This window comes from Capricornis sumatraensis, chromosome 4 (assembly GCF_032405125.1).
Source record: "Capricornis sumatraensis isolate serow.1 chromosome 4, serow.2, whole genome shotgun sequence".
Lineage (NCBI taxonomy): Eukaryota > Metazoa > Chordata > Mammalia > Artiodactyla > Bovidae > Capricornis > Capricornis sumatraensis.
Genome location: NC_091072.1, coordinates 131,628,470 through 131,656,308, shown reverse-complemented (window position 1 = coordinate 131,656,308; position 27,839 = coordinate 131,628,470). Strand labels below are relative to the sequence as shown.

Sequence of the window (27,839 nt, the reverse complement as noted above, 5' to 3'; positions counted from 1 at the left end):
AGTCCTGTCCGACTCTGCGACCCCATAGATGGCTGCCTACCAGGCTCCCCCGTCCCTGGGATTCTCCAAGCAAGAACACTGGAGTGGGTTGCCATTTCCTTCTCCAGTGCATGAAAGTGAAAAGTGAAAAGGAAGTTGCTCAGTCGTGTCCGACTCTTAACGACCCCATGGACTGCAGCCTACCAGGCTCCTCTGTCCATGTGATTTTCCAGGCAAGAGTGCTGGAGTGGGGTTCCATTGCCTTCTCCGATGTAGTGAATAATTACAGGCAAAACAAAATAATTTACTTAGAGGCAGCTTATATAAAAATACATGAGAACAATACTTTTTTTGTAAATGAATTTTTAAAAACTAAAAATTTGGAGCTAGAAAATAGAAAAAAGTTTTCATTGATAATACAATTGAATGCCTACTAAAAAGCTGAGAGAATATAAGTCTGGTTTGGTTAATTTATTACTTGACAATCTTCATTAGATTTGTTTTTCCTGATGAATTAAAAAGAAACAGAAAGACAAAGGAAAATACTTTTAAAAATGTGTTTGTAGCATGGCCAAAAAAAGATAAGGAATACTGAAAAGTGGCTTGGAATACAAAAATGAACAAGCAGTGGACAGTCTCAAAAAATTAAGAAAACTACTCATCGAATATTATGCTACATCCTTATTGTTTTGATATTATGAATTTCAAAGCCAGAATCTTATACTTTACTTAAAAACAAAATTAAAAAAAAAAAAAACAAAACACCCCCACTTTCCTACAATTTCAATGATTCTGTTTTTATGACACCAATATGGTTAAGATGCCACATTCCACAGCATCCATTACTCTCAAGTATCACATTTTTTTGTTGTTGTTCATAGTTATACATGTAAAAATAATGCTTTTCAAAGAATTAGGTATTAATAATTATCTTATTTATATTTTGTGACTATATTTATAAAAAATAATATTGTGTCTGGTGGTGGTGGTTTAGTCACTAAATTGTGTCCAACTCTTGTGACCCTATGGACCCTAGTCTGCCAGGTGCCTCCACCCATGGTACTTCCCAGGCAAGAATACTAGAGTCTGTTGTTATTTCCTTCTCCAGATATTATGACTACAGGCTTTTTAAAAACACCCCATCTTTACTTTGAAAGTAGCACTGGTTCTAGAATTAGATTTCTTCTCATTATTTTCATAAAATCTGGGGTCGTTCTAAATTTCTTGTCTAACATAAAAATAGTTATTTAAAGATTACAAATTAAAAATAACACATGAACTAGGCAAAATGTTTTCCTCAATCTGTCAAGGAAACTCCCAAACATGCTATTTGCAAAAACTGCAAATGATTAACTTTTAAATGTTTCATTTATCTTTTATTTTTCTCAAGAATATTAATTTGATGATTTAAATAAGCTAATTTTATTTTAAGGCATAAGAAACTAATTTGATTCATTAATCAATTTTTATCATAAAACATATTCACAAAACTGAGAGATCAGCAAAACACAAAGAGGGAAAAATTATAAATGTCATACACTGAGAAATATGCAAAAATAAGTAAAGCATAAATGCTATTTTCTAACCTAGAGAATACAACTAGCAAAACCAAACATTTTAAATAAAAGCCAATAAATATATATGCTCCAGTATAACAATATCAGCTGTTCTTAAGGTTTTTTTCATAATAAAATCTCAAAATTAAATTTCAAAATAAAAACAATGAATTCAAACTGTTTATACTGCATGAGGAATTGGACTGCAAGCTACTAGTGTTCCTTTCTATTCAAATGCTTTGAGATGTTATTGCTCTTAATTTGAACATGAAATGAAAAATGTCTACATGCAAAAATAAATCCTGGACTTCATATCTAAACTATAATTAAATCAACAAAATGTCATGCTTTGAACAAAATAACTTCTGAACTATACAAAGTTTTCACATTTTAATTGTAATCACTGAAAATGATCAGTATTTCCATTAGCTTCTAACTTCAATGCCAAAAACAGGAAGAAAGGCTTGGATGGAAAGCTAATAAGGAACAAAAAACAAATTTAGAAAATAAAAGAAAAAAAGAAAAGGTGAGTGGAAGTGCCTTACCAGTTTTGGGTGTCAAACTCAAATCTGTGTCAGAAGAAGAGGACTGTCGACTGTAGGACTTGGAAGGTGAAAAGGAATAAGTTTGGTTTTTCAGAGGGGTTGAGGGTCCTGATGAGTGAGTATTGGGATTGGGATCTTCATTGAAGGGAATCCTGCCAGAAGAAGGTGGAGAAATATTAAGCAATCATGTGCCAAAGGATCTGACAGAGGCAGCATGATCCAAACACCAGGAAAGGATTGGGGCAGGGCCAGTAGTCATGTCTTAAGTGTGGAGCTGGGTCTGAGGCCAAAGGCATCCAACTGTTGTTTAACCATTCAACATTCTCCAGATAAGTAATTATCTGCATTGAAACAGTTAATAAGCCAAGGGAAAAAGCAAAAAAGCATGAAATGGCAGACTCAAGGGGTAAAAAAATATTAAAAGAAGAAATAAACAAAAAGGATAAATACATGATTAAAAATATTTTCAAACAAACAATGCTTTTTTAAGTTACAAAATAAAAAATGGTGACTGCAAATGGTGTGTGTAAATATTCACAATAGTTTTTATATTTGCACACACGGATATCTTGGGAAAAAAACATGTTTCCTTATCCTATAGCATCAAGAGTGCCACAGCTAAAAACACAGCAGAGTGGAAAATGAATATAGTTACACAGAGACATCGCATTTTATGCACAAGAGTCGCTTACCTGTTTTCCAATAGCTCTCTTCCACAGAATGAAACAGACCCTACTATAACAAGCTTTGTACATAAAGAAAATAAGCAAATTGGAAGCTTTGGCAGCTATTTCATTTAGATTCCAATTATCTATTTTATTTCTAATGCAGAAATAACAGCAAAAATACATACTGGAAGATTCTCCCAAAACTCACAGTATCTATATGTATGTGTATATATATGTGTGTGTATATATACATATACACACACACACATACACACACACACACACACACACACACACACACACACACACACACACAAGATAGGGTTCTTAGAGGATCTATGGAAGAGACTTTGGAAGCTGGAAGAACACTTTCATTTCCACGTAGTTAGAGCCTCTGCAGCGGCTAAATACAGGATTCTTCACTGCCGCTGGACTAGGAGTAAGAAAAGGAGGAAGCAAAGACTAGCGGGGCCTGCCTACGCTACCTGCCTGCCTGCCCTCTGCAGCCACTCTGCCCGTGGCCTGCTTCCCCAGCTCTGGAGTCTGAGCAGTCTCGTACCAGTATAGATGAGAGTGGGAACAGACACAGAGAAGTTCTGAGTAAGTCGTGAGCCAGTAGCAGTGTGAATTGGGCTGTTGTGAGTCGAGCGGCATCCATGGCTTGGAGGATGAACCAGCGGAGACCTGAGGGAGTTTGTGGTCAAAGTGGAAGAAAAGAAAACAATACATACAACAGATAGCAAAGTTATGTTAAAACAGTTTCAAACGAGCTTTAGTTAAGGGGAAAGGAATTATTTTTTTAATCCCTAGCATGCACAAAATAAGTTAAGATAAAAAAGAAGAGCTAGATATTAATTTGTTAGGAATCAGATTAATAAATTATGACTGTGAATAGAAAAACAGCAAGCAGAACTGTCAGTGGAATTAAATAAGAAAAAGACTGTGATTTGGATTTTCAGTTACTTTAAAATGCCTGTTATTATTTTGATCATCACTGAGCTTACTGAACAGTATTTCAGGAAGAAAATAAAACTGAAAAGTCAAATATGAAGTTCTTACATGACCTTTGAAACTGAGATATGAAGAATTGCTAATATAATTACATTTTTCTATAAAGAAACTTTAATAACAGAACTGTTTCTGTCTAGAATATAAAGACTACGGTACATAAAAATATGAAAAATGACAGCATAAAGATAAATGAGTGAATAGAATGTATATATATGTATACCCAATCATCCATATTTCTGCACACCAAATATCTACCTTAAAACCAGGTTACAACAAGAACAAAACAAAGCAAAGGAACACTGCTTTTAAAAAAATAAAAACATTAATTAAACAATATAAATGACTCTTCTGTAACTTTCAAACAGAAAATATTATTTAAACTTAAACAGAATTTATTTCAACTACATTCTGAATTGAAACTTTGTAGGATATCAACTAATATCTTGCAATAGATCACATCTATGTACATGTAAAGATAGATATTTAGACCAGATACACAGATATACATTCATACATTCATATATGACATTTAAAATTTTCAAAGAAATTTAGGTGAAAGAGCACAGTTTCAATGGATGGCCAAAAAGAAAAAAAAAAAGGCATATTATATCATTAAGAATCCTGGACTTCATATAATCAATTACTTCACTGTGCAGTTCCTTCCCTTATGGACAATAGGGAGAAACAAATAAGTGACTATACTCTGAAAAGCTCTCATGCTCCCGTTTTTTAGAATTCAAATTAATAGTAGTTTAAGAGCCCAACTTTTCCTGGCCTTTTTTCCTTTTCCATTGCCCAGTGAACATTCCCAACAATCACAATTTGTCAAGATTCAAACATGAGTTCTCATTAATTGGCAATAGTGGTCCTTTACAGACCATCCACTTTCTGAAAGTATCACTGCTTTTAACTGTAGGACAAATGTTTCTGTTTTTGTTGCTACCTTAAATTTTTAAGTGTTTAACGGATAAAAATCAAATATCTCCTGGGTGACCAATTTCTATACAAGCAACTAAGTGAGGTTTTATTTTTTTTCTTTCTCTGTTCAAGAGACTAATGGAGTTAAAAAGTCTAAGAATCAGTGCCATACAGAGGAGAAACTATAACTAAAAGCTCCTAAAAAGTACTTTTTAAAAAAAAGTAAGAAAAAAAAATAAAATAAAAAAATAAAAAAAAAGTAAGGACATGACTGAAGCGACTTAGCAGCAGCAGCAGCACCATGGAATTGACAGATCATATTTAAATGCACTTTCTACAATTAAGATAGTTCAACTAGGAAACACCAAAGAGATTTATACTCTGTACTAAACATCTAAAATGAAAACAAACTGATGGAGTAGAACACACGGTTAATAAAAGCAAAATAAAATGAACACTATTAAATGTTCAAATTATGACACTGAATTAAAATCCAAGCACAGTGGAGGGAACATCACCATAATGTATTCTTGGAGCCCTAATTCTTACTGGTCTTATATGAAAGGTTGCCTTACAAGAATATGTTAGTGGTATTTCTTAACATTAAATCCATTCAGACAAGAACATAATCCAAATTACCTTTATCAAATTCCTGTCTAGAATCAACAAAGTTAAAAATTAAATAGCAAAGTAATACAATCAGATGACTCATAAAACAATTTTAAACTAGCACCCAAACTAATTCTTTATCAAAAAGACAAAGAAGCTGGTTGAAAGTGTTTTTTAAAAAAAAAATAATAATAATAACATGACTTAAATAATAAGATGCCATCAGAAAATCTTAATGAAGCCACTTAAATTCTTCATGGTGTGATATCTGAAAATTTAAGGCAAATGGCTGCAACAAAATTAGAAAAAGAGAAAACTTAGATAAGCTCAGGTTTACCATAAATGGAACTCTCCCTGAATGCAGGCAAAATGTAGTTCCCTACTATCCATATATCATTTTAAGACAACAACAGGTACTGCAGCTTTCTTTCCACTAAGTAATTTAGTGAAAAGAGGAAAACTTCAGACATCACAGTTGCAAAGGCCAGGCCCGTTCAGACAGTACAGATAAAGCAGGAGGGTGGCGGAAGGAGGAGGGACCCAGGTCTTCAAGTAAATTTGCTATGGAAAGAGAAAAAATCTCAATCCCCAAAAAGGTTATACCTGCCATCTGACTTTATCTATAGAACAAGGTAGTTTACACCTTTTTAAAGACATATTTTAAATGGAATATAAAGCAAATTCACTCAATTTATTTATAACAATTACACTTATCAATACTTCTAAATAAAATCAGGTCACATACACAACACTGTCCTCCCTCTTGTGACTAAAATTTAATTCAAATAACTAAAGGTCAGCAGAAAGAAATAATTAAAAAGAGTTGAGACAAAGAGAAAAATTTCACCTTTATAAAGACTGTTTGAAAAAGCACTGTGATTGCCTTCTAGGCAACCTCTCTTTACTGCTGAACTAGGAAACATTTTGGGTTTTTTGACTACAGAACTCGGACTCCCTGATGATGAAAGTCAGAGGTCAGCACACTACACAGTACAGACCAAATCCATCTTGCCATCCGATTTTCAAAATAAGTAAGTTTTATTGGAACGAAAGACACACCCATTCATTTGCAAACTACTGTCGGCTGCTTTCATACAACAACAGCAAAGTTGAGTCCTTGCTATTCCCATTCTGATCATTTACCAAAAAGTTTTTTGACCTGTGATCTACAAGAATCTCCAGAGCAATGGTTCTCAGTGGAAATACTATCAGTATTTTTAGTATAGAACAAGTCTTTGTTGTATAGAGTTGTCCCTTGCTCTGCAGAACAGGCAGCATTTCTGGTCTCCAACAGAATCATCCACCTTACCCCAAACATTACAACAGAAACTTCTCATTTCAAGTATTCCTTCTCGATAGCACCACCACGTTGAGAATCTCTGCCTTAAGCACAAATGATGACACATAAGCCAAATCAAGCCAACAGAAATGTTTTGTTGGATCAGATGGAGTTTTTTTTTTTAATGTGAGACTCTTAACTTCCTTTAGGTCAAAATCGCCAAATTCCTTTAATTTTTTTTGATAAACAAAGATAAAAACTATATATCCAGTACATGAAATACTTACTATTTACTATCTGGTCTTTTATAGAAGTTTGCCAACATCTGCTCTATGCAGTCCCAGTATTCACCATTTAATTATACCTAATTATTTTACTTATATAAATTGCTTGACCTCTGTAGACACTGAAGTTTGAGACCCCCGAACAGGTCAGTCTTCCCTGCTTTCTATACTATGTTGCTAATAATAGGCATAATTGGATTACAAGGTATAAGGTATTAAGCATTTCCCATACAACAAGTAAAATTCCCCCCCAATGCATAAACGTTCATTTTATGCTTTAGGTACACAGTGCCTAAAGATGTAGAACAAGTTTAATTATACATTACTTAATATGAATTTCACAAGACAGTATAAAAAGTACTAGGAAGATCTAAGTTTCAAATTTTGATAGTCATCTCTGATAAGTAAAATTGCCACAGGAAAAAATGTATTTTGAACAACTCTACTAAAATGTTTCAAATCAAATGAAAATATGTAAGCAAAAGATAAAAAGCTCCATAAGCACAATTCATCAATTCATACTTACTCCTTCATTTCTTTGGACGGGGAATTACATGCAGGAAGGAATGCTGCTGGGCTACTTAATTTATCCAGCGTACACGCTGTTCCTATGGCTCGTACCACTAACCCAGATTCGCCTTCCAGATCAAAACACTGTAAGTACCCAACAACTGCATTTCCTCTCATTTCAAGTACTTTTAAGCCAATCTTCCTCTGTAGTTCACCTACAAAAAAGGGAAGAAAATTCAGTCAGCTTTATATCTGTATGTTTCAAAACACAAAGCTGGGTATGGTGGTGATTTGAAAGAGTCCAGAAAAATCACAGATTTTGAGAACTTGAAGGTAACCTAGATTACCTGATACATACTCCTATAATTAAGGAGGTAAGATATTATTAGCTACATTTTACAGATGTGCTAAGTAAGGTTCACTCATTCATACATTCATTTACTAAATAATTTCTCACCATATACTGTGTGCCTGGCATTCTTTTCTTCTGTGCTAGAGATACAGAGGGGAACAAGAAAGATAAAGCCCTAAAACTAGTGGCATTTACATACTAGGGGGAGAAACAGATAAACAAGTAAACAGGTATTACATATAATATAAAGAAAATACATAGAATATACAGCACATAAGATACTCTAATATATAAAAATATAATAAATTATATATGTTTTCTTAATATGTAGACTAAATACAATAAAACATATAAATTAATATATTAACAGCAACATATTAAATATGCATATGCATTCAAACATTAAATATTTATAAATATTTAAAACTGTATCAATTATATTAAAAATTTATAAATATTACATACATGTTAATATACTTAATAAATTAATAACTACATCTATATTTCTATTTAAATATGCAAATTTATTATAAACATATTTGTGTTTATTAATAAATATATGTATTATCTGATATATATGAGAGAATGAATGTATGTGCATGTGTGTGTGCATATGCAGTCACACACACATACATATAAATACAAACTTTAGATGGAAATAAGTTCTTCAAAGGAAAATAAATTAATGGGTTAAGAGTGGCAGGGGAGTAGGGGATTAAAGGAGGTATAAATTGTCAGAGAAGGACTATGAAAAAACATTTAAACAAAAAGCCTAGGGGCTTTCCTGGTGGCTCAGCAGTAAAGAATCTGCCCACAATACAGGAAAAATTATCTATTAAGCAGGAGACATCGGTTCAATCCTTGGGTTCGAAGATTCCCTGGAGGAGGGCATGGCAACCCACTCCAGTATTCTTGCCAGGATAATGCCATGGACAGAGGAGTCTGGTGGGCTGCAGTCCATGGGCTCGCAAAGTCAGACAACACTGAAGTAACTGAGCAAGCACGCAAACAAAAAGCCTCAGAGAGATCACCTAAGCTCTGACTACAAATAAACACTCAAAGGAGGAAAACTACTTCCCACTACTCCACTTCATAAGCACAATTTCCTTTCATCACCTAAATAAAAAGGAACCATAAGCTTCTGATTCAGATTTCTTCTTGTTATAAGACAATAATGCACATGTGTTTAGCAGAATGGGGCCAAGGATAAGGAAACAGTTACAATTCACAGTCTTCATTGTAAAGTTTTAATAACATGTCAAAAGGAAGTGAAGAATTTTGGAGGATTAAGTCAATCAGCCATGATGTTATTATTATTATTTTTCAAATACCTGACATTAAAGAAATGAGCCTCTGTCTGGCCTCATTTGATGCCCTTGGCGTGCGAATTCGATCAATCCATTGATATTCTGGGTCTTCATTGACCACAAGTTCTTCTACAAATCCATGAATTATTACAGCTCTATAGCACTTTGGAATAGATGTTGCTGTTAAAGAAAATTATTTATTATGCTCCGTTTATCACAAAGTTAAATTCAACCCTTTAAAAATGTACAACTAGTTCTTACCTTGTGGATACATACTACAAGAACATCTTTTACTGTGATAACCTCAGTGTAATCATAATACTTCCAATCAAACAGTCTGTTCTATTGATTCTAATGATTATTCTTAGAAACAATCATTTTCTTTCATGAGGCTTCTCACCTTTCTCATATAATGGCATAGTAGATAAAAACTTTATTTTTATAATATAGAAAACAGCTTCACACCATCTTAAACAGTATTCAATACAAAATATTTAAAAAGCCAAAATTAAACTGAGCTAAGTAGGTATTATACAAAAAAATCAGAAAACAGATGATGAATACCAAAAACTTCTAATTACTGGAAACCCTTTTAAAAAGTTCTGAACACCTCATAATGAAGACTCAAAAATCAAACCATTACCTTTCTGACTTAATCTGAGAAGTCCTACAGGTTTGTAGTTCCTAATAATCCATGGCTCCAGGACCAACTGGTTCAGTAGTCACTACACTACTTAACAGACTCATTCAGTACTGAGAACAACAAAGCTCCCTGGATTTATCAAAAAGGGGAGAATTCGAGAATTCACACTTTCTCAACCAATAAAAAAAAAAAATGCCATTAATATCAACATCTGGGAAACAAATGTGATGAGGCTACATGTGTGGTGTATTTACACTGAATTCATATGGGCTGTTCAAAATCGAACAATACTGACATGGAGCCATTTGTGGTGGAGTCTTTAGTTTCAAGCCATTCAAGTACCTTGAAATTAACTATTTAGGAGTTTTCAACCTTGTTAGTTCAGGCTGGCTATGAATTGCCCAGAACTGCTTAATTGCGACCCCACATTTCATGGCATTCGCAGGGTTCCATACCTGTAGATGCTCATGTCGTTCTGGAGAGTACCATGGTACTCCACTCCTATCTTTCAGCATCCTGTACCAGCATAAAATGCCATTGGATCTTTCTTTTTTGTGACAGTTATTCAAAGCTTAATTACAGTCAGATCTTTTACACATCTGACAAAAATAACTTGTTCTAATTTATGAAAAAAAATGTAGTAGGCTGCTGCTGCTGCTGCTGCTAAGTCACTTCAGTCATGCCCGACTCTGTGTGACCCCATAGACGGCAGCCCACCAGGCTCCCCCGTCCCTGGGATTCTCCAGGCAAGAACACTGGAGTGGGTTGCCATTTCCTTCTCCAATGCATAAAAGTGAAAAGTGAAAGTGAAGTCGCTCAGTTGTGTCCGACTCTTTGCAACCCCATGGACCGCAGCCTACCAGGCTCCTCTGTCCATGGGAATTTCCAGGCAAGAGTACTGGAGTGGGGTGCCATCGCCTTCTCCAGTACTAGGCAATAAAATATTAATTTTTACAGAATAAGACAAATATGTGAAAATTATTTTAAGATTTTGTTGACTACTGGTACAAGAGTAAAACTCAAACTAGACGAGTAGCTTGCAATCTTCTCTATAAGTTAATGTCCTGTAATTATGCTTTTTAAATAATAATTCTGCTTTTTAAAGCCATGTGAGACTTCTGCAAGATATACATGTCCATCCACCACAAATGGTTCCACATCTATATTGTTTCATTTTGAACAACCTATTTGAATTAGGTCTGAATATTCCACACATGTAGCCTCATCAAATATGTTTTCCAAATGTAGATATTAATGGGATCTGTCTTCACTGATTGAGAAAGTGCAACAAGTTCTCTCCCCTCGTGTTGTCTCTGACCACTGATTACCTGCTGACATCAAGGTAGTGTAGGCTACGTTCAAATACGGTATATCAGCTGTTTTATATTACACAGGGGCTCACACCCAGTTTAAGAATGCACTGATTTTCTTTCAACATGTAGCCTAGATGAACTGTGGGCTCATTCTCTATATATCAGTTTGGGTTTATTCCCTTAATTATTGCATTTTGAGTAAAGACTGTACCAAATGCTAGCATACTTTGCATTCCCATATCTAATTTCTCTAAGGCTGAATTAATTTGTTGCATTGCAAGAAAAAACTTTTCACCTTTATCTTCAATCTTATTTCCAGTCATTCTTAGATATTTCTTATGTAGTGCTTTACCAATCAATTCTGCACCTCAAACCCAATATCACTAAACATAAGGTTTAAGTAAATATTCTCTCATTAACATATGTATTCTTCTTTAAAACTTTGGAAAAAGATGCAAAAATCTTCAGCTGTTACTCTTTCTAATGGTGTTAAGTACTGTAACCAGCAGTGATTAATGTGATTCCCTCTAATCACGCTCTGTGGGCCTGGGCGGAGGCTGGCATAGAGACTACAGAAGTCAGGGAAGCGGGGAACAGCCAAAGGCAGCCTCCCTGCAGGGCACAGTGACATCGTCATGACAACCACATGCACAGACATGCCCTACTGGATTTTTCTAGAAAAAAGTTTCTATGAACTTGTGAAAAATTGGCTATCATCCACTTTAAAATCAGATAAGCTTCCAGAGCTACAGCAATTAGTTCTGAAAAACTAGCAATTTTCTCTTTGACATTAAGACCAAAGTATAATAGGTTTTCTGTTAGCCTTCTGAAATATTAATTTGATTTCTTACATTTAACACATTTATTAATACATTTTTTGTATTTATTAATATAAATATGTATAAATTAACAAAATTTCTCATATTTATTAATAAATGTATTAAATTTCCTGTCAAATGAGTAATAAAATATATTTACTTACTACAGAAGAATTTGACTCCACATGATGACTGCCTGAATCGATTTAAATCATTGAAGAGGTCTACTTTGACAACTACGTTGATTTCCCCACGGATACCTGTAATTTCAAAAGGAAAATCAAGTTTATACCTTTAGAAAATAAAGTATAATTAAATAATCAGCAAATAAATGCCAATTAATGATTTTAAAATAATGTAGCAATCATAATAGCAATGCTAACCTTGTTTCCTAATTATTTTTATTCTATAGATGCTGTATTTAAGTAAATACTGTTCCCAACTTATGTCACTATTTTAAATATCAGTAAAAATACAGAATATGAATAATGTCACAATACACACAAATCTCATCAAATATCTTACCTTCTTATAATAAACTACTATCGATGGAATTGCCAGGTCAAAAATGTAAAATAGGCAGAAAAGTGCAAGACTGTAGGCAGAAGTATCTGCCAGTTTCTTATGAGTCCATCTGCCCTTTTAAAGAGATGACATTATTTTTAGGTTAGTGGTTCTCAACTTTTTGATCACTGGGCCCCCCTAATCTCAAAAACTATTGAGGATCTCAAAGAGTCTTTGTCTATGTGAGTCAAAACCTATCTTCAACATTTAACATGTTACAAATTTAAACTGAAAATTCAGAAAAATATTTACTTATTACTTCATTTAAACTAACAGGAAATCCACTTATGACAAAATAAACATTTTTATAAAAATAACTGTATTTTGAAAAACAAAAAAATGTTTAACGATAGAGTGGCATTACATTTTTTCGAACCTCTATAGTGCATAACTTAATGAAATATTTAGATTCTCATTTCTGCTCTGCATTCAGTGTGTGGTAACATGATATTATCATAAGATACCTCTAGAAAGCTCCATTGTACCCTCTTAAGAAAATGAGGCTAAAAATGGCAAATGACATACATATAAGCATCATGCCAAAAACAGTTCTTATCTCACTTCGCAGGGCCTATCAAAGTATCTCAGGGACACACAGATGTCCCTAGACCATACTTTGAGAACTTTAGTTAACAGAAAGCCTTTGAATGCTTTTCTTCCTTTCAAGAATGTTTACGCAGAAAAGTTTCAAAATCATTCATTTTAAAGTATGTTTTAGAAACAGAATACTAATATTAGATGATTTTCAAATGATGTATTTGCTTATTATATTGCACAAATTCAGCAAGCATTATTCCAAATTATGGTCAGAAAAGTTACAATTCTACCAACAATACATACTACCACGTCTATTAAAACAAAAGCCATATTTTTTAAAAAAACAAGTTTAGCACAAAAGTCTTTAAGTAAATTAAAAGATTGTGAGGACTTCCCTGGTAGCCCAGTGATAATACAGGGGACATGGGTTCAAATCCCTGGCCCAGGAAGATCCTATATGACACCCAGGGCAAGTCCATGCACCACAACTGCTAAGCCCGAGCTCTGGAACCCGTGAGCCACAACTACTGAAGCCCAGGCACCTGGAGCCCATGCTCCATAACAACAGAGAAGCCCTCGCTTACCTCAACCAGAGAAAAGCTCATGCAGCAACAAAGACCCGGCACGCCCAAAAATAATTTTGAAGAATTAATTTTTTTAAAAAACATTGTGACTTATTTTCTTAAAATGTACTGCTTACCGTGAATGGTATCATAAATTGGAAACCATCCTGAGATGACAGTTGCAGCCTCACTGTAGAGTAAAGGATCAATGTCAATGTACACTTTACCGATGGCATCATTTGCACTATACGTATCATGGTCAAGAACTGTGATCTGGAGAGGTTCATCTTGTAAATCTTCATCATCCACCTGAAAAAGGATACTTTAAAAGTTAAATCTTATAATAAAAGTATAATAAAAATCTTATAATAAAAACTTCATTACCATAAATGTATGCATAATGTAAAAGATTACTTATCTCTGGGAAAAAATAAATCGTACAGATTTATCTGTAAATAAAGGTAGAGAGACTAGTCATCAGAGAAATGCAAAAGAAAACCAATGAGATACCACCTCACATTACATTCTTTGTATTAAAATGGTCATCAAGTTTGGTGAAGTCTACCTCCAAAATCTAGTTATCTTCCTTTGGTGGTTAAAATATGAAACAGTTCAAAGTAAAAGGATGCAAATGAGCCTTAGCCATAAGAAATCAAACTCACCTCATTCATAATAAAAATGCACATTAAAATTATATAATAATTTATATAATTTATAGGATAATTTTTTAATTAAATTATCCTATTAGGATGACTTACATTTTTAAAATAAATAAATATGGACAAGAATATGGAAAAACTGAAACTCTCAAGACATGCTGGTGGGAATGCAAAATGGTGCAACCACTGTGGAAAAGTTTGGCAGTTCTTTAAAAAGCTAAACACAGAAATTACCATATGACTCACACTCCACTTCTAGGTATATACCCAAAAGAACTGAAAACAAAGATTCAAACAGATCCTTGTATACCAGTGTTCACTGGTGTGGCATTAATCACAACAGCCGAAAGGCAGAAACAAATCCAAGTGTTCAACAACAGATGAGAATAAACAAAATATGGTATGTTCATAAGATGGAATATTATTCAGCCATAAAAAGAAATGAAATTTGGATACACACTGCACAACACAGATAAACCATGAAAACATCATGTTAAGTGAAAGAAGCCACGCACAAGAGGACAAATACTTATGATTCCACTTATATGAAATACTTACACAGGCAAATTCAGAGACAGAAAGTAGATGAGAGGCTACAAGGGGCAGGGGAGAGAAGGGCACAGGGAGTTGGTGCTAAATGAGGAATTTCTCTGAAGTGACCAAAAAGTTTGGGAAATAGTGGTGATGCTTGCATATCATTGTATGCAGGTAAATGCAATTAATGCTGTTGTATTGTACACTTAAAAATGGTTAAAATGGTAATATTTATGATATATTTTTACAAAATTCAAAAACTTTTAATCTGTACACAGTTGGTAAGTGATTTTTGGTATATGCTAAAATCCAGAGGAAAATTATTACATAATAATACCTTTTTAACCTGGGCTCTCCTATTCATACACCATTTTTCTAAACTGTAACATAATTTTTTGGAAAATTCAATATTCCTAGGGCTTCCCAGCTGGCACTAGTGGTAAAGAATATGCCTGCCAATGCAGGAGATACAGGTTTGATCCCTGGGTTGAGAAGATGCCCTGGAAGATGCAACCCATTCCAGTATTCTTGCCTGGAGAATCCCATGGGCAGAGGCCAACGGGGCCGAAAAGAGACACAATTGAGTGACTGAGCACACACATAGGAAATATTTTGCTGGTGTAGAAAAACTATAATACCTGAAATAAAAAGTAGTGCAATCATTCCTGGGGAGGGGAGAAAAAAGGGTCATACCAAAAATACACACACAAAAGATGCTGACATTTAAAAACTTACCTCAAATTTAAACCACTCTGAGTTCCACTGAGGGTTGAGGGACTTGAGATACACATCTGTTTTAAAGGTGGTATTACCAAATTTTACCTAAAAACAAATGAGAAACAATTCAAATATAAAGATCCAAAATGTGAATAAAAATAAAATTTAACGTCAGCTAAGCAATGGGAAGATTAACCACGCAGTGGGGAAAAAGACAACTATCCCTGAGACGAAAGGGGAGAAAACAGGATAGGCCTAGGTAAGTTGATAGATTACACCTGGGAACAAGGGAACAAGGGCTCGCCCACTGTTCTGTTTGACTAGCTCTGCCGATCCCTGGGTCAGGAAGATCTCCTGGAGGAGGGCATGGCAACCCACTCCAGTATTCTTGCCTGGAGAATCCCCAAGGACAGAGGAGCCTGGTGGGCTACAGTCCATGAGGTCACAAGTGTGGGACACGACTTAGTGGCTAATCCACCACCAACTCCGTATGGAGGAAGTACTCAACACAGCCTTCACTAAACAGGAGCTTAAACAAAAGAGCAAAGTCTTAAGGGTGGGAAGGGGAAGTGAAGTCGCTCAGTCGTGTCCGACTCTTTGCGACCCGCGGACTGTAGCCCACCAAGATTCTCCACCCATGGGATTCTCCAGGCAAGAATACTAGAGTGGGTTGCCATTTCCTTCTCCAGGGGATCTTCCCGACCCAGGGATCGAACCCAGGTCTCCCACACTGCAGGCAGACGCATTAACCTCTGCACCACCAGGGAAGCCTCTTAAGGGTGGAGGACCAGCAAAACAAAATCAGAAGGTAAAAAGGACAGCTGTCTTACCAGCTCATCAAGGGAATCCAGAACTACAGACTATTATTACAAGAACTTAGTAACATATACTCCTCTATTTTCTTACTTCCTCATATTTGTTATTTTTAAACATCTTTACTTGTGTATACATCAATTCAGTTCAGTCGCTCAGTCGTGTCCCACTCTTTGCGACCCCATGAATTGCAGCACACCAGGCCTCCCTGTCCATCACCAACTCCCGGAGTTCACCCAAACTCATGTGCATCGAGTCCGTGATGCCATCCAGCCATCTCATCCTCTGTCCTCCCCTTCTCCTTCTGCCTCAATCCCTCCCAGCATCAGTGATCAGCAATAAACTATAGTCATTAAGGGTTTTCTGTTCCTACGTTAGGGGACAATAAAAAGAGTTGGATGGGGAGTCTATCTGGTTTCACAGTCAGTCTTGGCAGGCACTAAATCAAAAAGAAAAAGTAAATAAGAAGGAAATGAAGAAAACGGAAAGCAGGCTAAATCCCTGGGATGTTTCTAACAAAGAATGGAGATTGTGAAACCTCAGACTGGACTTGAGAAGCGGTCAGGAAGCTTAAGAGCAAAACAGATAAGAAACTACTTCCTAGACTGTCTCATCTTTCCTAAATTGGATCTTGCCAAGCTCTTTCCCAATTCTATCAGTTTTCACCAGTATGTATCTCCCACCCTCAGAATTCACTAAAGGTTTATCCCAATACCCAGTAAAGAATTTTGCACATTGTAGATACTTAGGAAATGCTGGTTCAGTCAGATTACCCATGAAATCTCCTTTCCTCCCTGACTTACAATCCTACTTTTGGCATTACAATACTGGCAGACATTAACGTTTAATCAGTCCAGAAAATATTCTAAAAGCAAAATACCCAAAACTATGGTCATTATCTTCTATACATTTTATCATACAATTTGAATTATCAGGGATGATACCTACCATTTTGTACCTAGGTAGTTGCGTCAGAGGGTAGAAAAAGTTTAAGAAATTACACAAAAATAGTAAGTTCTTGCATGGTGAATGTGCTTAGTTGCTCAGTCGTGTCTCACTCTTTGAGATCCCATGAACTGTAGCCAGCCAGGCTCCTCTGTTCAGGGAATTTTCCAGGCAAGAATACTGAAGAGGGTTGCCATTTCCTACTTCATCAGCCATGGTAAGGACTAGGATAAATAAGAAACTGAGGAAAAGGGTTTGCTAAACATGTCACAAACAGCTAATCTCCTTGATTTCTAACAAGTTCCTACAAAGCAGTAAGAAAAAGATCAATAAACCAACTGAAAATTGGAAATTCAAAGAAATGGAAACATGGATGTCTTTTTAATGTATCAACAGATGAAAACAAACTAAACCATGTTGACCACTTAGGCTGGCAGAGGTCAAAAAGTCTGAAAAAACAGTGTGAGTGAAAAGTTTCATACTCATACTCTTGTTGCTCTAAGTGCAACTTTGAACCATCTTCACAAAGTGCAATATGACTACATATATCAAAATGTTAAATGCCCATACCCTTTAAATTCATACAGAGATGCACAAGGACACATACAAGCAGCATTATGGTGGCAAATGATTGGAAGTAACCTAGATGTCCATCAGTTGGGAACTGGCTAAAGCAAGTATGGGAAAGCTGCGTGATGCAGTACTAAAGAGAAAAATGAAGCTGTTCCCCAAACACCAGTACAGAACAATGTCTAAGGGCCCAGGTCTGATCCCTGGTCGGGGAACTAAGATCCCACATACCACAATTAAGCCCGTGTGTTGCAAGCAGAGAAGTCTGTGTGCTGAACCAAAGAGCCCAGTGAAGCCAAAATAAACTGAATTTTAAAATTTTTTAAAAAAAGGAACAGTGTCTAAGATACATCTCTACTGCAGGGCAATGTGTACGGCATTCTTTGTGGAGGAAAAAAATGACAAAATGTCATAAGGCATATGACACATGCCTATACGTGCACAGATTATTTCTGGAAGGACACACAACAAATGCTAACAGAGGCCGCTGAGCAGAGCAAGACAGATCAGCTGAAGGAGAGGCAACGAGAGGCCGACTCATTTTGTACCTGTTGAATTTTGACATGCATGTATGTTACCTATTTTTTAAATGGGCTATTTTAAAAGTCAAAAACATCAAAAATAAAACTAAATTCAAATGGCAAAAATTCTGTTTAGATTCAAATTATAGAACTCTGGATTCACCTCCAGGAATTTATCCTAAAGAAGTACTGTCACATGTGGCTCCTCCTCCAAAAAATACACAAAAACCTAGTGACAACAAGAAAGGGACTAAATCACATACTCCCTACTAAAGAACGGAGTTGACTATATATGCTGTGAGGGGAGTATGTCCATGGCATAATAACCGAAAAAACCAAGAAATATGATATGTAAAAGTTGCTTTTTTTTAAAGGGAGGAGTAGATAGATAGATGCCAAAAAAGAGACAGCAATCATCTCTGAAGAAGGAACTGATAAGGGAGCAGATGACACGGTACAGTGCTGTAAGAAGTACGGGGCTTTCAGGGTTCCTTCTGAGTATCTGGATCTTTTGTTACAGGAGTTATTCATGCTCAGTTGTCTCTCAGTACCCAGGTATTGGTTCCAGGACTCCTCCCTACCCCTCGCCCAACCCCCAGATATCCAAATCCGTGGATGCTCAGGTCCCTTATATAAAATGGTACAGTATCTGTGCATAATATCCTGTACACTTTAAATCATCTCTAGTCCAGAGGGTCGCAAAGAGGACGCGGCTGAAGCTGTGTGCTAAGTTACTTCAGCCGTGTCCTCTTTGCGACCCTATGGACTGTGGCCCACCAGGCTCCTCTGTCCAAGGAATTCTCCAGGCAAGAATACTGGAGTGGGTTGCCACTTCCTTCTCCAAAATGCTATGTAAATAGCTGTAAACATAACATATATGTATGCTAAGTCACTTCAGTCCTGACTCTGTGACTCTCTGGACTATAGCCCGCCAGGCTCCTCTGTCCATGGGATTCTCAAGGCAAGACTATTGGGTTGCCATTCCCTTCTCCAGCGGATCTTCCCAACCCAGGGATTCAATTCTACCCTTGTCTCATGTCTCCTGCAATGGCAGGTAGGTTCTTTACTGCTAACGCCACCTGGGAAGCCCATACTATGTAAATAGCTGCCACACACAAAAAATTCAAGTGTTGCTTTTTGGAACTTTCTGGAATTTTTTTTTTCCAAATATTTTCTACCTGCAGTTGGTTGATTCCAAGGAAGCAGACCCCAGGGGCGTGAAGGGGCCAACTGTATTACTGTGTAACTATCTTTTTACTTGTAAATCACAAATGTAAAAGAAATGAAATGAGGAAAAAGACCCCTCAGAAGAAGCATGCTTACTACTTCTCTAACGTTTATTTCATTTCAATATTCAAAATAGCAAAGAAATATTTCTTTTTTAATTTACCTAAGAACTACTTTATCTGAAGTAAAATATCATTAGGATTCATAATACCATTCTCAACACCATTCAAAAGCCAAATGTACCCAAGGGTTTTGGCTCAACTGCCAAAAACCAGCATATCATTCCCTAAGTTATGATTTTTGCACTCTCTTAAGTTCTGTCTCACTACAGTATAGTGCCATAACGTGCTTTTTTTGGGGGGGGTGGGTTTGGGCGGGGGGGTGGGGGACAGTCAACTGCCCATTCCATCTATGTAAAAATCTAATAGTCCCCATACTACTCTAAAGCAACAAAAGATTTTTGAAGAAAAAGGCTAGAGCGGGTACTCTGCCAACATTGCGGTGATTCCCCACCTACTAAAGAAGAATCAGAGTTCATTTGGTCTTATTTAATTCAAAGGAGATTTTATTACTCAGCAATTAAATGAATGCCTCACCATTTAGCTACAGAACATCAGGGATTTTAACGAGATTCCCTGGTAAGGTAAAAGCATTCTCTTTCCCCACTCATTAGCTAAATTACCTTGAGAAAGTTATTTAACCTGTTATTTAAAGCTGCTTTCTCCTCTGAAAAGAGGAGTTGCTGTAAGCATTAGTCAGGATAATGCATGTAGAGACCTAGCAAAATGTCTGGTAGAAGATGCTCATTAAATATTTATTTCTTTTCCTCTCCCAGTTCCTTCAAAGGCTCCTGGGTAAACACAAAATGATAATGTAGTTCAGCAGAACAGTTTGTAACATGCACATTAATACTGGGATTTATTTTGATTAACACTTCCCTTGTACAGAAAGCCATCCCATTCATCCTGGAGACTCTCATTTAATAATCATCTTTAAGCACTACTTGGTCTTCACTGGCTTCCTGAAAGCCTCACATCATATACAGCAGAAATTCCCTCAACCAATACAACCTGGACCAATATCTGAGTAGTCAGTCAAATAATCTGGTTAGATCAGATAATAATTAAAAATGATACAAGCAGTAAACATTTTCAAATAAAGTAGGCAAACAAATATTCATTTCTCTATCTTTTATCATAAGACTAAAGGCCTCATCTTTGAGTAAGGATCCACTGCTGAGAGTTTTGTGGCATCTTTTTTGCATAAACAACACTCATAATGTATCATCTGTGTTTGCCAGTTTGCGTTTCCTTATAATGTGGTAGAGGGACTTCCCTGGTAGTCCAGTGGCTAAGACTCCACACTTCCAATGCAGGGGGCCCAGGTTCGACCCCTGGTCAGGGACCTAGATTACACATGTCATAGCTAAAGACCTGGTGCAGCCATATAAACAATTTTTTTTTCATGCAGTAGACTTAAAATTGCTGGTAAAAAAACTATGGATAGAGAATACTCATTTTAAAATCTTCATCTAATTCAGGAGTAATTTTTAGCAACTGTATCCATAAGTCTTTACACAGCATTATCGACTTCATCATCCCACTTAAATCACTGATTTGTATGAGGTTTAAACAAATAACAATAACAAATGGAGTTGGCATAAACAGGTAGGGAATAAACACAACTGCCTCTTAGTAATATTTCAAAACTGATGGGAAAAACAGGCACACTGGAGCAGAATCTAATGATACGAGGTCTTCAAAAATGTGTTTACAGCAGAAATGCAGAGCATTGGAGACCGTAATGAGTCAGCTGGTAGAAACTGGTTAAGAAAGCATCCACCTTACAGACTTCTCCCCCTCCTTTTCAGACCACTTGGCAATCTGTATCCATCTGAGCCACCAGGGGGCCCATATCCCCTTTATTCAGCCAAATTTTATTTCCCACTTCTATTCAACAAGAACCCTCTTTTCAATTATATGTGCTCTATCCCCTCCTTTTACTTTTATCAAGTTTGTCCTATTCATCCAAAAAATGCTCCCTTTTCCTCTCTGCCTGTGGAGATGTTACCATCCTTCCAGTCCAGCACAAAGGCTTCTTATCACCAGCCCAGACTTCATTATGCTCCTTTCCTATGCATTCATACAGTGCTTAGAGTCTACCCCATACAATGTATCCCTTTATTATACTGTAATCCTTCGTTATCCCCTTTTTCCTGCATTAATCTTTCCCTTTCTGCTGGATTATTCCTACTAGCACACAAATATGTTCTAATATCTTCTAATTTATTTTTTAAGTACTAAAAGCTGCATAGCCCCTCCATATCACACTATTTCTCCTCTCCCCTCACAGCCTGTTTCTTGAAACAGTTGCCTATTCATGCCACCCCTACTTCCTTACTCCTGTGTACAGTGCGTGTGTGCTAAGTCGCTTCAGTTGTGTCCAACTCTGAGACCCTATGGACTGTAGCCCACCAGGCTCCTCTGTCCATGGGATTCTCCCATGGAGTGGGTTGCCACGCCCTCCTCCAGGGGATCTTCCCAACCCAGGGATCGAACTTGAGTCTCTTATTATGTCTGCTGTCTTGGCAGGTGGGTTCTTTACCACTAGCACCACCTGGGAAGCCCTCCTGTGCACTTACTTTACTACAGTACGGGTTTCTGGCCTTGTCATTCCTTCTGAGTGTCAATGCCGTCTGAGACATTACTTTCCTGATTCTCTCCTAAAATCACTGGCTGACGGTATGTTTCCTTCCCACCATCCTCAACTTCTAATAAATTCTTAATGTCAAATTCGTTCAAGGATCCATCTTTCTTCTTGCTCCCTCTTCTCTCCCCCTTAGTCAGTGGTTTGCAAAAGGGACAGAACTACCTTCTAATGGAACTTTAAAAATTGCCAGCGGGTATTTTTGGGACAAACAGCAGTAGTATTAAGTGAAGAAGGGCAGAGATGCTAGGTGTCCTGCAATTCAAGAGACAGTCCCCAACAATGAAGACTTGTCCCATGTCATGACTACCAAATGTCCCCACCAACAGCCAGATGGGTCAAAAACCAACCTAGAACCTAACTCAGTTTTACAAATATAAGTACTGTAATGTGGTTTAAATATACACTCACTTTAATATACATAATTGTCAAGAAATATGACTACTGTGAAAATGAGTGGACAACTTTTTCCCCATGAGCTGACTATTTTGGAAAACCAGATCACCTATGGCCGTGAAGGGCCATCTGAGATGCCAGCACTACACAGCTGTCTCACTCTGTGCGAGGAGCAGCTGTGTGCAGGAGATGGTACATGGAGGTGAGGTATTTGCTATCCTGAATCCCCGCTTTATTTTCTCCACATGGGGCACTTCTCACCACCTTGCATAGTGTCTCTCTTACTTAACAATTGTCCTCATTAACTCTCTCCTCCCACTAAAACCTAAGTTCCATGACTACAGAAATTGTTTTGCTCACTGCTCTATCCTTGCATGCTGTACTATAACCAGTACAGTATCTGATATACACAAAGCCTCAATAACTATCATGGACTCAATCTGACTACTTCATGTCTTCTACTATGGTCATTAACAAGTATGTCTGTATTAAAATACATATTATAAAATACTTTTATCCTGTATCATATTACAGTTAGAGCATTCTATTGATTCTTTAGAATTGTAAGCATGTAAAGATAGTAAAGGGAAGATTCCAAAATACCTGCTATATAAACACGAGATTGGGCCTCACCGAGTTGAGAAGTACTGGACTGTGGGAGCTTATTTTTAACTCATACCTATCTTCAAAACACCATACTCACAAATCCAACCTTTTTTTTCCTCAATAACTCCAATTAAAGGACCCAAGGACACTTCAAACTGAACATGCCCAAACGGAAGCTTATGCTCAACCCACTCAGTCAATCTCTCCGAATCCCATGGAGACTGAGAAAATTACTCCAGTGACAGCAGAAAGCTAGGAATCATCTTGACATCTCCCTTTCCCGGGCCCCTACTCCAACCTACCAAGTCCTCTACTGTCTATTTTTAAAGTATATCTGCAATCCATCCACCTCTATTACCAAAACCATCACCCTGACCCGCACGATCTCTTTTTTGAACTATTATGAAATCTAACTAGTTGCCTGCTTTTGCTCTTTCCCCTCTGCAGTCCATTCTCCAGACAGTAACAGAAATACTCATCTTAATAAGTGCTTCCCACTGAACTGAGAATCAAAACCAAACTTCAGTCATGGCCTCTAGGATCCTGCACAATTGGCTCCCTGATTAACTGTCCAGTGTTATCTCACAGCACTCGCTCCTTCCCTTACTACTTGCCAGCACACATCTCTTCCCTCACTTCCTGAAATAAGCAAATCCTCAGGATCTTCCCTCTGCTGAGGCTTTCTTCTCCTCCAGCCTCTCTACTACACACACATACACCGCCACCGCCACCGCCACCGCCACCGCCACCGCCACCACTACCAAGCAGCTATTCCTTCTCATCCAGCAGGTCTGTGGCTAGCTGGCACTTTCTCGGGGGCCTCCCTTGATAATCCAACCTAAAGTTCCAGAGATTCTTCTTCTTTTTTAATAGTTACTGACAATTAGAAAAGTGTATCTGTATATATTTATTTTTTTACTCCAGGACAGAGACTATGCAAAATTAAACTTTTAACAGTCTACTACTTCGAAAAGGGTACAAGTACATGGTATTTAGTTTTTTAAAAACCTTTTATTTTCAATTGGCATACAGCCGATTAACAATGTCATGGTAATTTCAGGTGAACAGTGAGGGTAAACCTCCTGAGATTCTCTATCACTTTTCTTTCATGACTCTCACCATGATTTCTAATTATAAATTTAATTTTCCTTTACTTTTTAACGTCTGGTTCTCCCACCAAAATATACAGTCCATAAAAACAGGAACCAAGAATATTTTATTCACTATCACATACACAGCAGCTAGATTGGTGACTACCACAAGGCTTGGCAAACAGCAGACACTCAGTAACTATTTGTTGAAAGAAGGAATGAATGAGTCACCATTAAATCCAACTCCTCCTTCTCCAGCAAACACCATTTGTTACCAAGGCCTGAGAATGTTACCTTAGAAACGTCCCTCAAATCTTTCTCCTTTAATTCATTCCCACTATCATCTAACCATGCACACATTGTCTGGATAATTTTACCACCTTCTCAACTGATCTCCCTGCCTCGTCTCTCATCTATCCAGTCTATCAATAACATCACCATTCAAGTCATCCTAGAAAGAAACAACCTAATAGAAAAATGATTTTATTTCATTTCTGCTTGAAAAACTTTCCCAGACTACCCTACACTCACAAAATACAGGAAAATGCCTTTAATACAAAAAATGAGGTTGGCGCAAACCTACCTTTCTAGCTTTAACCCCCACAAAGCTCCACTACCCACATATCCCTTCTGACACCAAGCACATCACAAACTAAGTTGGTCTCCTCACACACCACGTATCCCACTCTGCGCCTTTGATGTTCTGAGCCTTTCCACTCTGCCTGGAAAATTCTGGATATTCTACAAAGCCTAGCTCCAATGTCTCTTTCTTAGGAAAAACCCCCTCAACCTTCAGAGACAGAATTAAGTTTCCAGAGTCTACAGAAACACCCATCATCTTGTCTGGAATGGCGGTATGAGCACAGTGGATCAACAGACCGCAAGGCTATGGAGAAATACAAGGTTAAGTTACCTCTGGCAAATTATTTACTGTTCCTAGGCTTTTTTCAAGTTGTAAAGCATTTTTAATTGTAAAAACCGTCAATACAGGTTGACAGTGCAAATGTTATCTCAGAACATTTTCCCTTGGCTCCTGAATTTGCCAGGTTCCTTTGTACCAGCAAGTCATCATAGCATTTCTCAGGTATCATGATTCTTTTCAGATACGTTTTAATTGATTATATGTACATATTGCTTGGAAACAAAAGTCCATATGATATTAAAACAAACCAATCTACTGTGTCCTTCTGGTACTTCCACTGTAAATGTGAAAATAACAATACAACAGTAAGACTGATATAAAGGCTGGGTTGTGTGTTAGTTGTGCACTCATGTCCAACTCTGCCAACCCACAGACTGTAGCCCTCCAGGCTCCTCTGTCCGTGGAATTCTCCAGGCAAGTATACTGGAGTGGGTAGCCATTCCCTTCTCCAGGGGATCCTCCCAACGCAAGGATCAAACCCGGGTCTCCTGCGCTGCATGCAGCTTCTTTACGGCCTGAGCTCGCAGGGAAATCTGATATAAAGACTAAGATGTAAGACTAAAATTTAAGATATAAAGACTAACAATTAAAAAATACTTAGCACAGACCCGGCAATAAAAAGACTCAACACATGTCAGCTACTATTTATTAACCTAAATTGTGCAGGTCAGTCTCTGATATACCTGAAAGCAAAGACTATGCTTTTGCAATCTGTGCAACCCCATAACTTATCATCTGGCCCAAAAACATACTCAGTATCTGTTTCTCAAATAAAAATGAAGTTGAGACTAAGAATGTCAATGTTTGTGTCAATATCTGACTAGGTTAGAGAATCTTTAGGGACCGTGAACAGTATTTTATATTGAGATGGAATCAGGCTGTATATTATCATGTATCTATCAACTTGAAGCATTAATAGCCCAAACAATTACTGTTCTAATGTTCTGGCTCGTCCTGACAATTTTTTATTACAGTATTACTAGGCTTCTTTCAGACTCTGGATTATTAACTTTCCGCGCCCCAGGCCTGTGCTAATTTGCATGAGTTTTCAACTAATCATTAGATTTAAAAAGCAATTTTGCAATTTAAACCCATGGCACTTAATTGGCTTCCTACCTCAAGGCACTAAATTACCCTGAAACAGCTCATCAGACCTACCAGTCTATACAAGAGCAGAAAAGTGTTACACTTGGGTTTCAGAACTTGCACTGATGATTCAGAAATCACTATGTTAAAGAGGAGATAGCCTTGCAGCTCTCCCGTGTCCATAACAGACTGTATCTACATTCTTAAACATCTCCATCACTCTAACATTAAAAAACCAGGCACCCTTCCCCCAGAGAAGGGTGGATGTGGGTGTCTGTGTGTGTTTCAGTGGCCGCCTGGCCACGCCTTGGGATCTCCTGACTGGCGGGTGGCCTGTTAGGAGTCCTGACATCAGGGTCACCCCTGCAGACACAGCAGTAACAGCCTTCCCTCGCGGCTGAGCGTGCCGCTGACGCCTGCGAGCCGTGCACCCATTACAAGGGCTGCAGTCTCAGCAGTCAGCTCTCCAGGGAGGGCTGGCCAAGCACCGCACCCCGCAGGCCGGTGGGCGGGGAACGGGCTGAGGGACTGCGGGCGAGGTGGCCAGGATCCTTCACAGGGCTTGGCGCTCCCTGTGTTTGGAGGGGCAGGACCTTGCACCAACCTCCACGAAGGCATCAGTCAGGTCACTAGCTCGGTCCATCACTGGTAAATGGCGCCCGGCCACGATTTTCACCTTCAGCTTCCCAGGCATCGTCTCGGCTTCGGCCTCTTCTTGGGCTCCTGCAGACACAAACAAGCGAGTCTGCGCCGAGCGCCCAGCCTGCGAGGGGGAGGCGCGGGAGCGCGCGGGGAGCGGCGCGCGGCCGCGGGGACGCGCGGGGTAACTGACAGAGGAGGGCGCGCGGGGGCGCGCTGCGCCGCCTGGTGCTACTTACTCTTGGAGGAGAAAGGGGGCCTTCCGGTGCGGGAACTTAGGCCTCATTCCGGAGAGGCAGGCGGAGGAGTGGCCCCTATGGAGGCTTCTGCCCGAGCTCCACAGCGCTGGCAAGAAAAGCAGAAGCCAGTCGACATCCCGTTGAGCCGCTGCCGCCCCTACTAGTGTTTCTCCTCCCCCCAAAATGGCGGCTCCCGGGGCGGAGGAGGAGGCATCGATTGCTCGGCGCTCGGCCCACCTCGCAGAGGAGATGCGAAATTGGCTGAGAGCAGATGAGAGGCGGGACGGACTTCGAGGAAGCGGAGGGCAGGGAAACTGGTGGAGCTCCGCATCATCCAGCGAGCGCGGGCTGTAGGTTGGAGCACAGCTGCTTCCGGAGGGGAAGCCGGTCTACGGGTCAAGGGCGGAGCGCAGGTGCTGCTCCTGACTTCTCCGCGGGCCGTTACCTTCCCGGCTGCCAGCGCCGAGTTTCCAAACGGCCAGGAGAGACCCGGCAGCAGCAGAGACAGATAGAGGAGCCGTTTCAGTTGGCCTTTAACGACCCTTTAGTAGTTTGTGAAATCAGCTTAACTGGTTTCTACCTGGAAGGGCTAGTTTTTGTCTTATATGAAATAGAGTGAGAAATTTCAGGAACCTCTCGGGTAGTCGAGTAAGTATTGGAGTAAGATAGTCGAGCATCCTATAGTAACATTCTTTATTCAGTCATATACACG

General features: G+C 38.2%; 1 protein-coding gene across 3 annotated transcripts in view; it reads right to left on the bottom strand.

Annotated features, from left to right (window-relative positions):
• Positions 1-27,216, bottom strand: part of C2CD5 (C2 calcium dependent domain containing 5) — an 87,820-nt gene extending 60,604 nt beyond the window's left edge. For 2 of the 3 annotated variants that reach the window (XM_068970934.1, XM_068970935.1), the window contains exons 1-2: positions 3,308-3,402; positions 2,081-2,232 (exon numbers count right to left, since the gene is read on the bottom strand). In XM_068970934.1, the coding sequence (XP_068827035.1) occupies positions 2,081-2,232; positions 3,308-3,402 (247 nt within the window). Of the gene's footprint in view, positions 1-2,080; positions 2,233-3,307; positions 3,403-7,375; positions 7,575-9,042; positions 9,199-11,956; positions 12,053-13,593; positions 13,766-15,384; positions 15,472-26,853; positions 26,973-27,127 lie in introns of those variants that run through there. The other variant, XM_068970932.1, reaches the window with a different exon arrangement.
• Between the last annotated feature and the right edge of the window lie 623 nt (positions 27,217-27,839).